This window comes from Perna viridis, chromosome 3, assembly GCF_037379345.1.
Source record: "Perna viridis isolate PV_CMFRI_1.1 ecotype Kerala chromosome 3, ASM3737934v1, whole genome shotgun sequence".
NCBI lineage: Eukaryota > Metazoa > Mollusca > Bivalvia > Mytilida > Mytilidae > Perna > Perna viridis.
This window is the reverse complement of record NC_142447.1, coordinates 5,833,547-5,846,484: the sequence shown is the minus strand read 5'-3', so window position 1 is coordinate 5,846,484 and position 12,938 is coordinate 5,833,547. Positions and strand designations below refer to the sequence as shown.

At 32.2% G+C, this 12,938-nt stretch overlaps 1 protein-coding gene across 19 annotated transcripts in view; it reads left to right on the top strand.

Moving 5' to 3' along the window:
• The window catches only part of LOC148620795 (unconventional myosin-IXb-like), a 122,623-nt gene that overhangs the window by 80,200 nt on the left and 29,485 nt on the right, over positions 1-12,938 (top strand). For 12 of the 19 annotated variants that reach the window (XM_088574607.1, XM_088574605.1, XM_088574602.1 and 9 more), the window contains 7 exons: positions 315-386; positions 1,138-1,152; positions 4,178-4,488; positions 5,271-5,408; positions 8,027-8,047; positions 10,400-10,630; positions 11,173-11,278. In XM_088574607.1, coding sequence (XP_088430733.1) covers positions 315-386; positions 1,138-1,152; positions 4,178-4,488; positions 5,271-5,408; positions 8,027-8,047; positions 10,400-10,630; positions 11,173-11,278 — 894 coding nt within the window. The remainder of the gene's footprint in view (positions 1-314; positions 387-1,137; positions 1,153-4,177; positions 4,489-5,270; positions 5,409-8,026; positions 8,048-10,399; positions 10,631-11,172; positions 11,279-12,938) is intronic. The other 7 variants (XM_088574604.1, XM_088574601.1, XM_088574593.1 and 4 more) reach the window with 3 other exon arrangements.

Sequence of the window (12,938 nt, the reverse complement as noted above, 5' to 3'; positions counted from 1 at the left end):
AACAAATGTAAGGAATGTATTCCTGTTTAACATGCCATATTAAGTGAAGACGCACAATGAAAAGTTCAACATCTCCTGAATAAATAAAGTTTAAATTAATATATTTTCTGTGATACAAACTGATTTTAACTATAAAATATTTTGGCTTTTTTGTAAAAATCTGCTCCATGAGTCACTGTCAGTGGGGGGTAATCTCCTGAGTGAGACAATTTCATTGGGGGGGGGGGAATCTCTCACACAACTGTTCTAAAGGTCAACAGGTATGGGAATGTAGCAATATTTTTGTAATATTGTATTTAATGCTTTTCCTACAGGTAAGAAGACCAAAAGTGAGGACAGTGATGATGAGCAACAGAGCCCCACCATTGCAGAGAGGAGACCACCTTGTAAGTTGTATGGTATATAGATATGTTGTGTATGGAGTAGGGGGCTTGATTGATCTTCAAATTTTGATAATTAACTTTTAATGAGATTAAGATTTTCAATGGGCCATTCTTTAAGATTTTTGGTATTAATTTATTATTTTAATACAACATTTTCATCTGGAATGTGATAATACGCAATAGGGTATTTGACAACCTTGTTTGCAAGTTTGGTTCTACTATAGTTGCCCAGGGTGTTATAAAGGAAAAAAAGCCCATAGTTCTATTCTGGAAATATCAGCTGTTTCCTTTAGATGCAAGAATCCATGGAAAACTTGTTGCTTGCAGGGTCAAACCCAAATAATAATCAGACCTCATGATATATAGTCAAGTGCTTTAACTCCCAGCCGACAAATCCTCACCCCCTCTTTTGGACAATTGAATCTTATCTAGTTATTATGTGTTAACAGACAGTAAGATAACACCCCAATATTCTCATCTCATTACACCAGTTTATTGTCAGTATTGGGTGTAGGCCTTTTCATAATTATTTGCATTTGAGTTTAATTTTGTGTATACTTAAAAGCATATGACCTACAAATTAGCTAGATAGAGGTTTTCACATGCATCACTGTATAAAATTAGGCCATCTGTCATAAACAAAAGTGTTATGAAACTGTAATTGTAGAGAAGGAATGAATGGAATAAATAGTTTCATTATCAAAATGATTTATTATGTTATAACTTGATAGCATGATATTTTCCTTTAATGAAGCTGTAGTTGAGTTAGGTAAGACTGTTGGCTTTTATTACAGTTGTTGACTTTTGCCTTTTAACTATCAATGAACCATTTCAGTGTTTATCTTTAGTTCCATTTGTAAATACATTACAGCAGTGTAAAATTTTGCCATATAACTAACCTTCAAAAAAAGTACTTTAAAGATACTATAACTTTATTCAATTTTTGTTTGGTTGTTTTGTAATTTTTAAGTTTGAAAATTTTTGATTTTGAAAATTTGAGAGTTTGAATATGTTGACTTTGACGTCAGTAGAAAAATTTGTTAGAATTTATTGATTCACTGAACCTTTGAAATATGGGTACTTCATAAATTTTGGTACTTTGCATTATTTTAATTTTTTTTGTTTTTGTTTTTTGATTTTGCAAACATCAGTATCATTCTTGTTGTTTTAGTTGTGAATTTTTTTTATAAAGGGGATGTACATGTAGTTGGGGGGATGGGGACCAAAGAAGCTGGCTAAAATATTCTATTAAATAGTTGAGTACTGTTTTAGGTAGTTTTTGTGTGAAAATTTTATGTACAACAGAACAAAATGTCAAAAATATGTTGCTCATCTGAAATGATTCACTGTTTTAGTATGGTCAGAAGTGAAGTCATTGTTTGGGGATATGAAATATTTGTATTAATGTTGATGCAAATTTACTGCATGAGTTGTACCCTACAGCATGTATGGACTTTGCCTTTTCACCACCCATGTTGGATTGGGTGATATAAAACTTCATTAATGGTAACTTGAAAAAAAATTGTCTCCTTCTGCAAAAGTGGCATAGAAATACCAGTGTCTGTCTGTCCAGTCACACTTGTAGACGTAACTCCTGGGAAATTTTGTAGGATTGTTATTCACCATTTATGAATTATCATATATAAATGAATGCACTGCCATTTTGATTCAACAAATTTTCTAGGAGTTTTTGCACTTGTGCACTTTTTTTGCAGTCGTTGGGGACATAAGGCTTTTAAGTTGCTTGTCACAGCTGTTTTATTTTTAACTACTGTGAACGTGAAGCTGGTTGCAATTGTTGAAATAATAAAAAACATCACATTGATCTCAATTTATGGTAGATAAAAAAAAGGGGAGGGGGACATTGTGAAAATGTTTTCTACCAGGCATCTTCTGAAATCTGATTATATCAGTTTCAATGCATTTTGAACCAGTGAAACTATACAATTATTTTCTTTCTGTCTGGGTGACACAACAGCTTGCCAGCATTGTATTAGATAGTTGATTTAAATTTTTATTTAATAAATTTGTCTTAAGAAATTGATTCATTCGTAAAATCAACGTGACTGAGAGGTATAGGCTTTAGTTGCATTAGATATAATTTTTGTGAAAGGGGTTCTGTTTAGCCAGGTTCTCTCTTAGGTTGCTACTGTGGACAGGTGGAAAATGCCAGCTCCTCAATAGCTGTAGTGTAATTTTTAAACCTTGTTGTTAAGGAATTTTTTTGATGCACGGTATAGATTAGATTCGCCTACTTGTATGGTGTGTAATGGTGCATCAAGCTTAATTTTTTTTTGCTTTAGCAAGAAATTTCAAAATTATTGTTATTACTGTATTTTGTGTATATGCATGGAATGCATGTTATCAGGGTTATTCCAATTTGTTGTTCCCTACATACACCCCCACCCTCTTCAAAAAGGAAAGTGATCTGAACTAATTAGCCTTAGTAAAGTAGAACTTCTACTTTAAGAAACAAACTTACAACTAAGAATAAAAAAAAGTTACTATATGTGCTTTCACAATGATTTAGTGTCTTTTAATTTTTTAAGAACAGATAAGGTATTTTCTGACCATCAAAATTGGATTGGTAAGAATTGTCTTCATGAAAATACAGTCAAACCTGCTCTGCCGGTCACCTCAAATCAACGGTCACCTTCACTTAACGGTCATTTTAAAACCCGCCCAACTGTTTATATATTTTAACTCAAATCAGAAGTCACCTCCCTAACACAGCCAACAGTCACCTTTTTTTTTTCGGCCAAAATCATCTTTGTGGCTTCTTATACTGGCCATTTTGTTAACATTCGGTTTATCACATGACCCATAGCAGTACCATGTCACATGATTTAATTATACTTAGTACATGTGTAAATATAGATAATTAGGTTGCCAGAGGGATTAAATCAATTTTGCAATAAAAACAAAATTAAAGATTCTGTATTAAAGGTGTGAAATTTACTCACTGGTCGGTGATTAAGTCATAAAAATTTCAGACTTCAGTTTAATTATGAAAGTTTGAGTTGCAACAAAATGTCTCAGAAACGGAAAATTTTGACACTGATCGAGGATGATGAAAATGATACTGAATGTGAAAAAGAAAATATTATGAGCATATCTGAGTTTACTGACTTCATAGAAAGAGCAAAGAAGTTTTTGAAACATCGTAGGAAAACAAGCTTGTTAGGCACGGTTATGGACTTGGAAGATCAGTTCACAAATGAATTTTTGATGAAAGCTCCACAACAAACTACAATAATGGACTTTTTCAGGTAGAATTGAAACTAAAATACTGCACAGTTTTGAAAGTTTTTTTTAATCCTAAATACTTAAACAGACATTATTTATTGTCATATATTTTTATCTGAATGATACTTTGAATAAAATATTTTTTATTCCTGGTATACATGAATCTGCATCTGAAGATGAAAGGTAAATACATTTAATATTATGACAATCACAAATAGTACAATTTAAATGAATTTGGGATTATATGTTGACATCAAAGTCTTTGTACATCACAATTTGTAACCTCATTTCAAAGGTGATCTCTCTATAAAGGTCACTTTGATTATTCCCCAGAGGTGACTGCATAATACAGGTTTGGCTGTATGAAAAAAAAAATGTGTATAATGTCAGTTTGGCCTACAAATAAAAACTGACAAAAAACCCCAAGTCTTTTGAAATGCTTCTATAGGACTGACATAATATTTCAAATAACTTACATATCAAAAAACTTGTCAGCTTCTGTTTATAAGTCCTGTATTTCATGAATACTGTCTCGTATACATTTTCAGTTGGACGTATCGGTGTACCTGTCTTACCTGGAGGTATTGGTCAGCTGTCACCAACTTCACCGAAATCACCATCAGACATCAAACTTTTCCCTGGTGATAAAGGCACGCCTCATGATGACAGTCACGACAAAAAGAAAACACCAAAACGAGGTCATAGTCAGCGTGAGAAGGCACAAGACACACCAAAGCGGGGAGAATCACCCGCCAGGGATGTGAAGTTTGGTGGGACCACAGAGTGGCAATATCCAAGTGATCTAGTCATTGTAGATATTAGGGAATTAGCTGCATTAGATGAATTTATATTAAAAAAGGTGTATATAAGTTTTATTCCTTTTCATAACACCCTACCTCCTCCTCCCCACAAAAAAAAAACCAACAAAAAAACAAAATTGGCAGACCAAATGTCAGTCATTCTAATATTCCACCAATCAAATTGTCATTCTACATTCCACCAATCTATCAGTCTTTATATCTGTCAGTCATTGTAACAATCCATCAGTCTGTCAGTCATTCTAATATTCTACCTGTCTGTCAATCATCTTTCGGTCATTTGAACATTCCATTAATATTTCAGTCTTTATATGTCAGTTATTAAAACATTCTATCAATAGGTCAGTCATTCTACATTCCATCAATCTGTCAGTATTTATATCATTCAATCATTTTAACATTCCGTCAATCTGTCTATTATTCTAACATTCTGTCATCTTGTCAGTCATTCTACCATTCCATCAATCTGATCTTCTGTCATTTTTGGCTTAATTTCACATAGTGAAATTCTGGTTATAGTATAATGAATGTTAGTCGGTCAGGCAGGCACTGCAAGGAAACAATTTTTGTAACACTTTTCTCAGCAACTACTAATGGCAGCCTCTTGATATTTTATATCCAGCACGAAGTACGGGTCCCATATTATGGGATCTGATTTATATCCTGTCGGACATGTAATTGCTGTTTAACCAATTTCAGCCAATTCTGCCTTTGAACCATTTATTCTGCCAAAATATTCCATTTCAAATTTGTTATTATAACTGAATGTTACAGATGTCAGTAAATATTACAATGACAAATAGCCATTTTTCTCTTATTTTAGTTAGTTGATTACAATAAAGGGCTTGCTAAAACCAAGAAAGCTGATTCATCAGAAATGCCTGTGTTTGATGAAGTGTTTACGAAGTCATTGTCAGAATTCCACCTTGAAATGCAGGCTACTTTATCAGTAGAAAAACAGGTATGTACATTTGTCTGATGTTGCATACTTCCTTTCAGGCAGAACATAGAAATATGTTTGTTTGATGTCACTTTAATATATGCTCTGAATATGGATAGGTAGGTAGGTAGATAGGAATGAAATTGCATTTTATGGACAAATAATTCCATGTAAAAATCAGGCAAATCCTATGATGTGGTTGGCACAGGGTAAATTTTAGCTAACTGAATTTTTTGTTTCAATGTTATGTTGAATGTATCATCTGTATGTCAAACAGTAAAAAGATTTTTTAAAGCAGCAAGGGATGGCTAGGGAAACGATTTTAATGTTTCCTAATAAAGCAACCAAATCTTGCACAAAATTAAAGACTTATCTCTCTTTTTCAATGCATTTCAATGCTTTCTTTCAATTTTTTTTCTCTTCAACTGTTGCAGTTAATCAAAAACCAATATTCAACTTTGAGAAAGGATGCATGTGTGATCAATATGTTATGTAAAAAAGATTTTTGAAAACAAAATTTGTCATGTGCAACCCACTGCCTGGTTTTTGCATGGGCAAATACTACCTATATAAATCAAGGCAAGAAAATAAAATTATGATTTGTTTTAAAAAGCTTATTTAGTTTATTTTTAGTAGGACCCTATTTTGTTTGTTGGTTGGGGAAGAAGAAACAAATTTTTAATTTGGGCCTAACATTTATTGCAGCCTTAATGTATAACCATTTATTTAACAATGTTGATCTAAAAATTTACCTGTTGTCATGGTAATGTACTACATGACTTTGTGATAGCACCAAGGGACTTAGCTGTCGGCTGACCAAATTATCTGAAGAAGTACAAAGCTACTATTATATATTGGTTTATATCATTAATGGTACATTTATTTATTTACTTATTCATTTTATTATAAATAATTGGAAGATTGTCTGACAGTGGCAGTCCATCAAGGAAAAACCATGGACGTAATTGAAATCAATTGCCAAATGATGTACACCTCCTGAAAAGTGTAACATTCCCATTTTAGTGTGCTTCGTGTGCGTGTATCGTGTGCTTCGCATGTATGATTTGTGGGATCGTGCAGTGTGGGCTTCGTGTGCGTGTGCCTTTCATGTGCGCACTTCGTGTGGATTGTGCAACATTCTTCGTGCAATGGTTCTGTATTCTGATTGGAAGATAAAACTAGCTCCTATGGTAAATCAATTTTAATACCGTTGTAATTTCGTTTTCTTTGCCAAAATCAATATTCCTTTTACATTGAAAAGACAATATTTGTCAGGAATCAATACTTGTAGGAATTAATTGGTTTCAAACATTCGAACATTATTTGTACATATAATAAAAGACTGTAAATATTTGAATGGCCTTCCAGAATGATCAGGGAAAAGTTTCCCGAACTATAACTGTTTATGATTTCATGGCGATCAATCCCCTAGTGATAATAGTTTGTCTTTTGAGAATAAAAATTAAGTATATATTATCCCAATTAAATTGAAATTTCAATATTTTCAAAGTCCAGTCAAAATGTTTTCGCAATGTACCATGTATAATAAAAATGGAGACTTTTCATATCTACAATGCAACATTTTCTTTTTTAGACAAATAAGATGGTAATACATTAGTTCAAATAGCTAAATTATTTTAAAATAGGGTGCTTTTTACCAATACTTTATGAAATTTTTGTGTTTTTGTTCTCCTGGAACAAGGAAAATGTGTTACCAATGATCCATATACAACAAATATGGAAATGTTTTACACATAAAAATAGTTCTATTTATTTCATATTCAAAGCAACATGATTGTATGTTAAAAACACTTCATCAACTAAATTCAATTATAAAAAAAAACTTTCAACATTTTCATACTTCCAGACCAATGACAATGTTTTCGCAATGTACGATGTATAACAAAAATTAATGTGATTTTATATCAATTCATTTAAAGACAATTAAAAATTGTGTACATCAAATGTGTTTATTAAAGCATAATACACAGTAATGTAAAATTACATTAAAAATGTTAACAATCAACAAAATACAATGTACATGTACACTGTATATCATTAATTATTATTAGTTTTGTTTTGCAAGTTATATTTCGAAATATACCAATTACTGAGAACAATACTTCCAGCGGACACAATCATTCGTTTATTGTGCTTCTTGTGGCTTTTGTGTATCATATGCTTGATTCATGTGATCGTGTTTCGTGGGATCGTGTTTCGTGTGCTTCATGTGAGTGGGAGTGGGAACGTTACATGTTTCAGGAGGTGTATATTTAAACTTGCTTTTGCATTTATATTCAAGTTTACCCACTTATTGTTGAAATTTAATTAGACATCAGGGAGTCAGATTAATGGTAGTCCTAGGTCCTGGACCCTTAATTTCTGACCCAGGACCTTAAAAATTTTATTAACCTCGGTGAGGTGCTTTTAACCGTTTTCCTTATCCAGTTTTTTGGGGACTTTGGATTTTTCTGGGAAGAGTCCAGGACCTTCAATTCTTGGAGTTCAATTTGAACCCCGGACTTTGAGAAATAATCTGACACCAATGGTTAATCATTCAATAGTTTTGAGGGTTCAAGGTCTGAACTAGTGTAAAAAAAAATTAAAACCATTATTAAATGAGGGCATTTATGTTGCAGTTTAAAAATGCTAAAATGAATGTAAGTAATATTATGGTATATTATAGTTATTCTTTGTCTGTATGTAAATATCAAATTCTTCTTACCCCCACAAATAAAGTTTTGGGGGTATATAGGAATCACTGTCTTCTTCTGATTGTCTGTTTGTCTGTCTGTCTGTTTCTCAATTTATCTTGTGAACAAAACTTTTAAATAGTTCAATGGATTTTGATTAAACTTGTACATAGAATGGAGGAATATAATTATTGTCAGATGTTTGATAAGGGAGATAATTCAAGGATTTACATGTTTTTTGTCAAAAATTGAGGTGGGAGACATCTATCTGTGATTCATAGTTCTCTAAGGTGAAATATAGTTTTACTAGTTCACCAATTCTACTATGCTTTATTGAATTTTTCAATTTTTTGAAAATGAAATACCACAGAAACATTCCTTGAAGAATTTCAAAACAAAAATATTCTATTATAGCCCAAATTTTGAGTATTTATCAAATAAACTATATTGAAAAAATGTATGAAATTATGACTATATCCATAGACATTCGTCTTCAGTATTAGATGAAAAGTTATTGTCCTGACAGTGTTAAGACATCTTATGATATTTTCGCATTAATATATATCATTAATAACAATTGAATACTTCTCTGTCTAAGAATGAGGCAAAATATGTATAAGGTGTGGCACATGAAGAAAAAAAAAGCAGATTTTTTTGTATCCTCCAAGTATTTATACCTCATAACCTCCAGTAAAAAGTGTTTTTTTTTATGTATATTGATAGGTCAAATTTAGTTGATATGCACAATGGAAAAATGGTGGGAAAATTTTCCAGTCTTTTCTTCAATATAAGCAGTCAAAAATATCTACATCACAGATGCTTCAGAATATATTTAAATAGCTTTTTGGTATTGGATGTATTTCAGACAAAAAAGACCAAATTAAGAAAATTGATATGCCATTATTGCCTGACTCTTACACAGAATGGTACTTAAGTTTTCCAGTTAATTTGACACTTCAAAATAGTAGAAAAAATACTGATTGAATTATATTGAATTGGTCCTGTGTGTTGACATAACTATAATTAATATAATTAGTCCAAGTTAAGCATGGACTTTTGATACACAGTATGAGTATAGATAATCTAGGTGTGTTATATAATCTTATGAACAAAAGTGGCATGGAACCTCCACATGTTCATTCTACAGAAGTGGCATGGAATACACTTTGAAACCTACACATGTTCATTCTACAGAAGTGGCATGGAATACACTTTGAAACCTCCACATGTTCATTCTACAGAAGTGGCATGGAATACATGTTCATTCTTTACATATTTTTATGCCTGGATCGTCACAATGCTTAATGTAATCTGTTCTAAAAGACTTGTGCTTAATTTTGTTAGATAGTATACAGTGGATTCCACATAATCATATACCTGTCAATTGCATAGAAACTGAAAGAACAAAAACATTTCCTACTTTATCCATGTAAAAAATTCTTATTTGCATAATACAAGACCGAAAAAAGAACATTCCGCGTAATTGCATAAAATTTTTCAAAAATTTACTCAGAAATGTACTTGAATGGGTAAATCAACAGTACATCATTAGTGAAATACCTGAGGTTTTTAAAGAACTTTGTTTTTACAACATTTGTTTCTTTTTTTCTAGACACCATGACTGGAATCTAATTAGACATGATTAGAAAGGAATATGTCCCACTTAAACATTGAAAATATTGGGTTTTTTCTCTTGAAATGATAATTTCTGTTAATTGCAGATCCCTATTAATTAATTGCATTTTTTTTTGACAAATAGGCTATGTAATTAACAGGAATCCACTGTATCATGATTAGGCTATGTGATTAACAGGAATCCACTGAATCATGATTGCTTCACTCAAGAGTTGTTGTGAAGATGACCATATATCTTTTTATTAATTTGTTTAAAACAATATGTGGCATGTTTTGATTTGATGGATGATTCTATACTATTTGTCTCAATCAATAATGTTTTACCATTAAAACATAATACTTGCTGCATGATGGAAATGTGTCTGTCTAAAAACCTATTGTAAAGCAGGTTATTGTACATATAAAGATGGGCTATTTTAGTGCTTGAACGAAAACTAAAATTGATGATTTACTCTTATGTATTTTTTTCAAAATTTTCATCTGCCTAAAGTCTTACTCATTCTTCCTAAACCTACAAAATTGTATATATTGCATGAATTTGCTACTTAGCAAATTTCTGTCTTTGACAATTTTTTTGTGCTATTATAATGTACTCGCCAAAGGCTTGTTTACCGACTGATGTACATAGATAAGTGATATTCTCATATTTTTGTCACTTTACTGAATATTTTTTTTGTTCTCCAGAGTCCTAATATACAGATACAATACCGGGATCTCCTACAGAAATTTGCTCATACGTTAGAAGCTACTCTCAGAGAGAAGGGCACTGATGATACCTCATTCCCTATTACCATGGCAATTAATGCATTCCGTGGATTCCTCGACGAGTTCATCAAACATAAACGGAAAGAAAAGAAGGATGATCAGGTCCCTAAGAAAACAAGGAGACGAGATAGATCCAAAAAAGATATTTATGTGAGTTTGGTAGTCTGATCTTTTTGCCCTTAGCTCTATATTTGTGACTAGTTTAAACTAAAGGCATATAGTATTTTTTCCAGCATAATGAAAGTTCTTGTTTAAGATACATGTCAGTTAGAATCTTTCATAAATTATTATTGCCCAGTGACCTATGACTGACTCATTTACAGAAACTTTGAGAAGTGAAGGAGCTTTGTTTAAAACCCAATCAACAAAGAAATTGAAGTTCTCAGTATCCTCCAAAATCGGTATAAAATTAACCCTGAATACATAAGCTTGCTCCTAACAAAATATTTCCCCCCCCCCCCCCCCCCCCCCCCACGAAATAAAAAAAATAATAAATAAAATGGATTTCAGTACCCTCACAAAGAATCATCTTAATTCAGGATTAATTATGAAAAATGAAAATTTGCACTGGTACCAATCCTTTTCCCGTAGTTTGAGTTAATACTTTTTTATGGTCTTTTAAAAGTATGTAGGAGTCTTGAAGAACTTCCTTGATATACTTATAATAAAACAACTGTTTTGCCTTCTTTCAGGAGGTGATGGGACACAAGTTTATGTTAGTTCAATTTGGCATTCCAACTTTCTGTGAATACTGCTCAAATCTATTATGGATAATGGAAAAGGGCAGTGTTTGTCAAGGTAGGTCTGTTAGTCTGTTATTATATTTGAAATTAACAAACTCAATTGAAAGTTATGTATAGCGGGCTTTTAAGATGATCATTTTTATTGAATTGAGGAATTTGAATAATTTCGCTTACTATCTTGTTGGTCATTTCTACCTCTCTTTCTGTGAAATATTGAGCACTGTCTATCGTTTAAATGCTCTTTCAAACATACAATGAAGAATATTTGAAAAATGTTGTACATTGTTCTCCAAGTGAGTTCTTCATTGTTTTACTCTATGTCCGGTTAATTTGTGACAATTTTAAGGAGTATATGAAGAAATCTTGTTTGTCTAATGTTTGAAGATGCTTAGTGGTGCACTAAGTATTTAAACCCGGAGTAAATATATTTTGCAGATTTAATTTTAGTGTTTTAAGACAAACTCCTAAATTAAGCCAAAATTAGCACCCCATGAAAATGACCTGCTATACAGTATCATCTGTCAAAGTGCAACTATTTGACCACCAAAAAATTGTCGTATTTAAAATATGACATTGTCTTTGTTGTCTTCATCTATAGACAAATGGTTTTTGTGCAAAAGCATAATTATTCATTGTTTGATCTAAATGAAAGTTTATAACAAGGTTCCAAACAATGAAAGAAAGTATTAATTTTAGAATACAGCAGTGTTCCTTGCGGACCATGCCCTTGTGCCATTGTTGCATAAATTTTACGTTTAGTACACTAAAAGTGGCATGTGTGCCCTTCATGCGTTCAGTTTTCAGTAGGTCAATCTCTTAGTTTCTGAATTTTTTTGTTCCATTACATTGGTAGATGCCCTTCGGTTATTCAAAGTGCAAATGACCTTGACTGGTTCATAGTTAACGCGTCAGGGAAACACAGTTGCTGTTAACTTTTTGGGATTGAAACAACCTTAGGAACAATAGTGGTTATGCCATGGACATAGCTATTTCAATCTACACACAAAAATCAAAGAATGTTTGAATCAGAGTTTGGTTGTATTCCCTCCTGTTTACTGAAAATGATTCCCATTTTATTGCCATGGGGCCCTTATTGACCCCCTATTTTCTAAAAATGACCCTGTTTACTGTCAAGGGGCCACTGCCCCTCTTGCAATTTTCTGGAATGAACATTGTTTAAGGGCCAAAAGAAGTATTTCAAAGAATTTAACTAAGTAACTCTATTAAAAGCATATTGATGTCTATGATATTGCTCCACATTATCGTACAAACGAAGGTCAGACTGGGAATAATTCTTGGGGAGTAAGGGCTACATTGGTGCCAGAAACAAGCATTTTTTTGTATGTCCAGACAATAACTTGACTATAAGTAATTTAATCTGTTTTGTTAAATTGTATCACAAGGTGACGTACCACCAACAGAAGGCTTGGATTATTAATTTTTGAAGTTAGGAACCAATTAGGAATTCGGAGCCAAAAAGAAGCTAGAAACAAGTATTTTTTTGATGTGCACAATAAATGGACCTCTTTTAAATTGTGCTACAAGGTGCCATACCTCAAAAGGAGACTGGGATTGTTATTTTTTGTATTTCGACTTGAGGCTATTAAGAATTAGGGCCCACAATAGGGCAAAAAAAAAAAACAGAACAAAAAAAAAAACAAGAATTATTATGATTTCTGGATGATAACTTGAGTAAAAGGAATTGATCTCTTTGA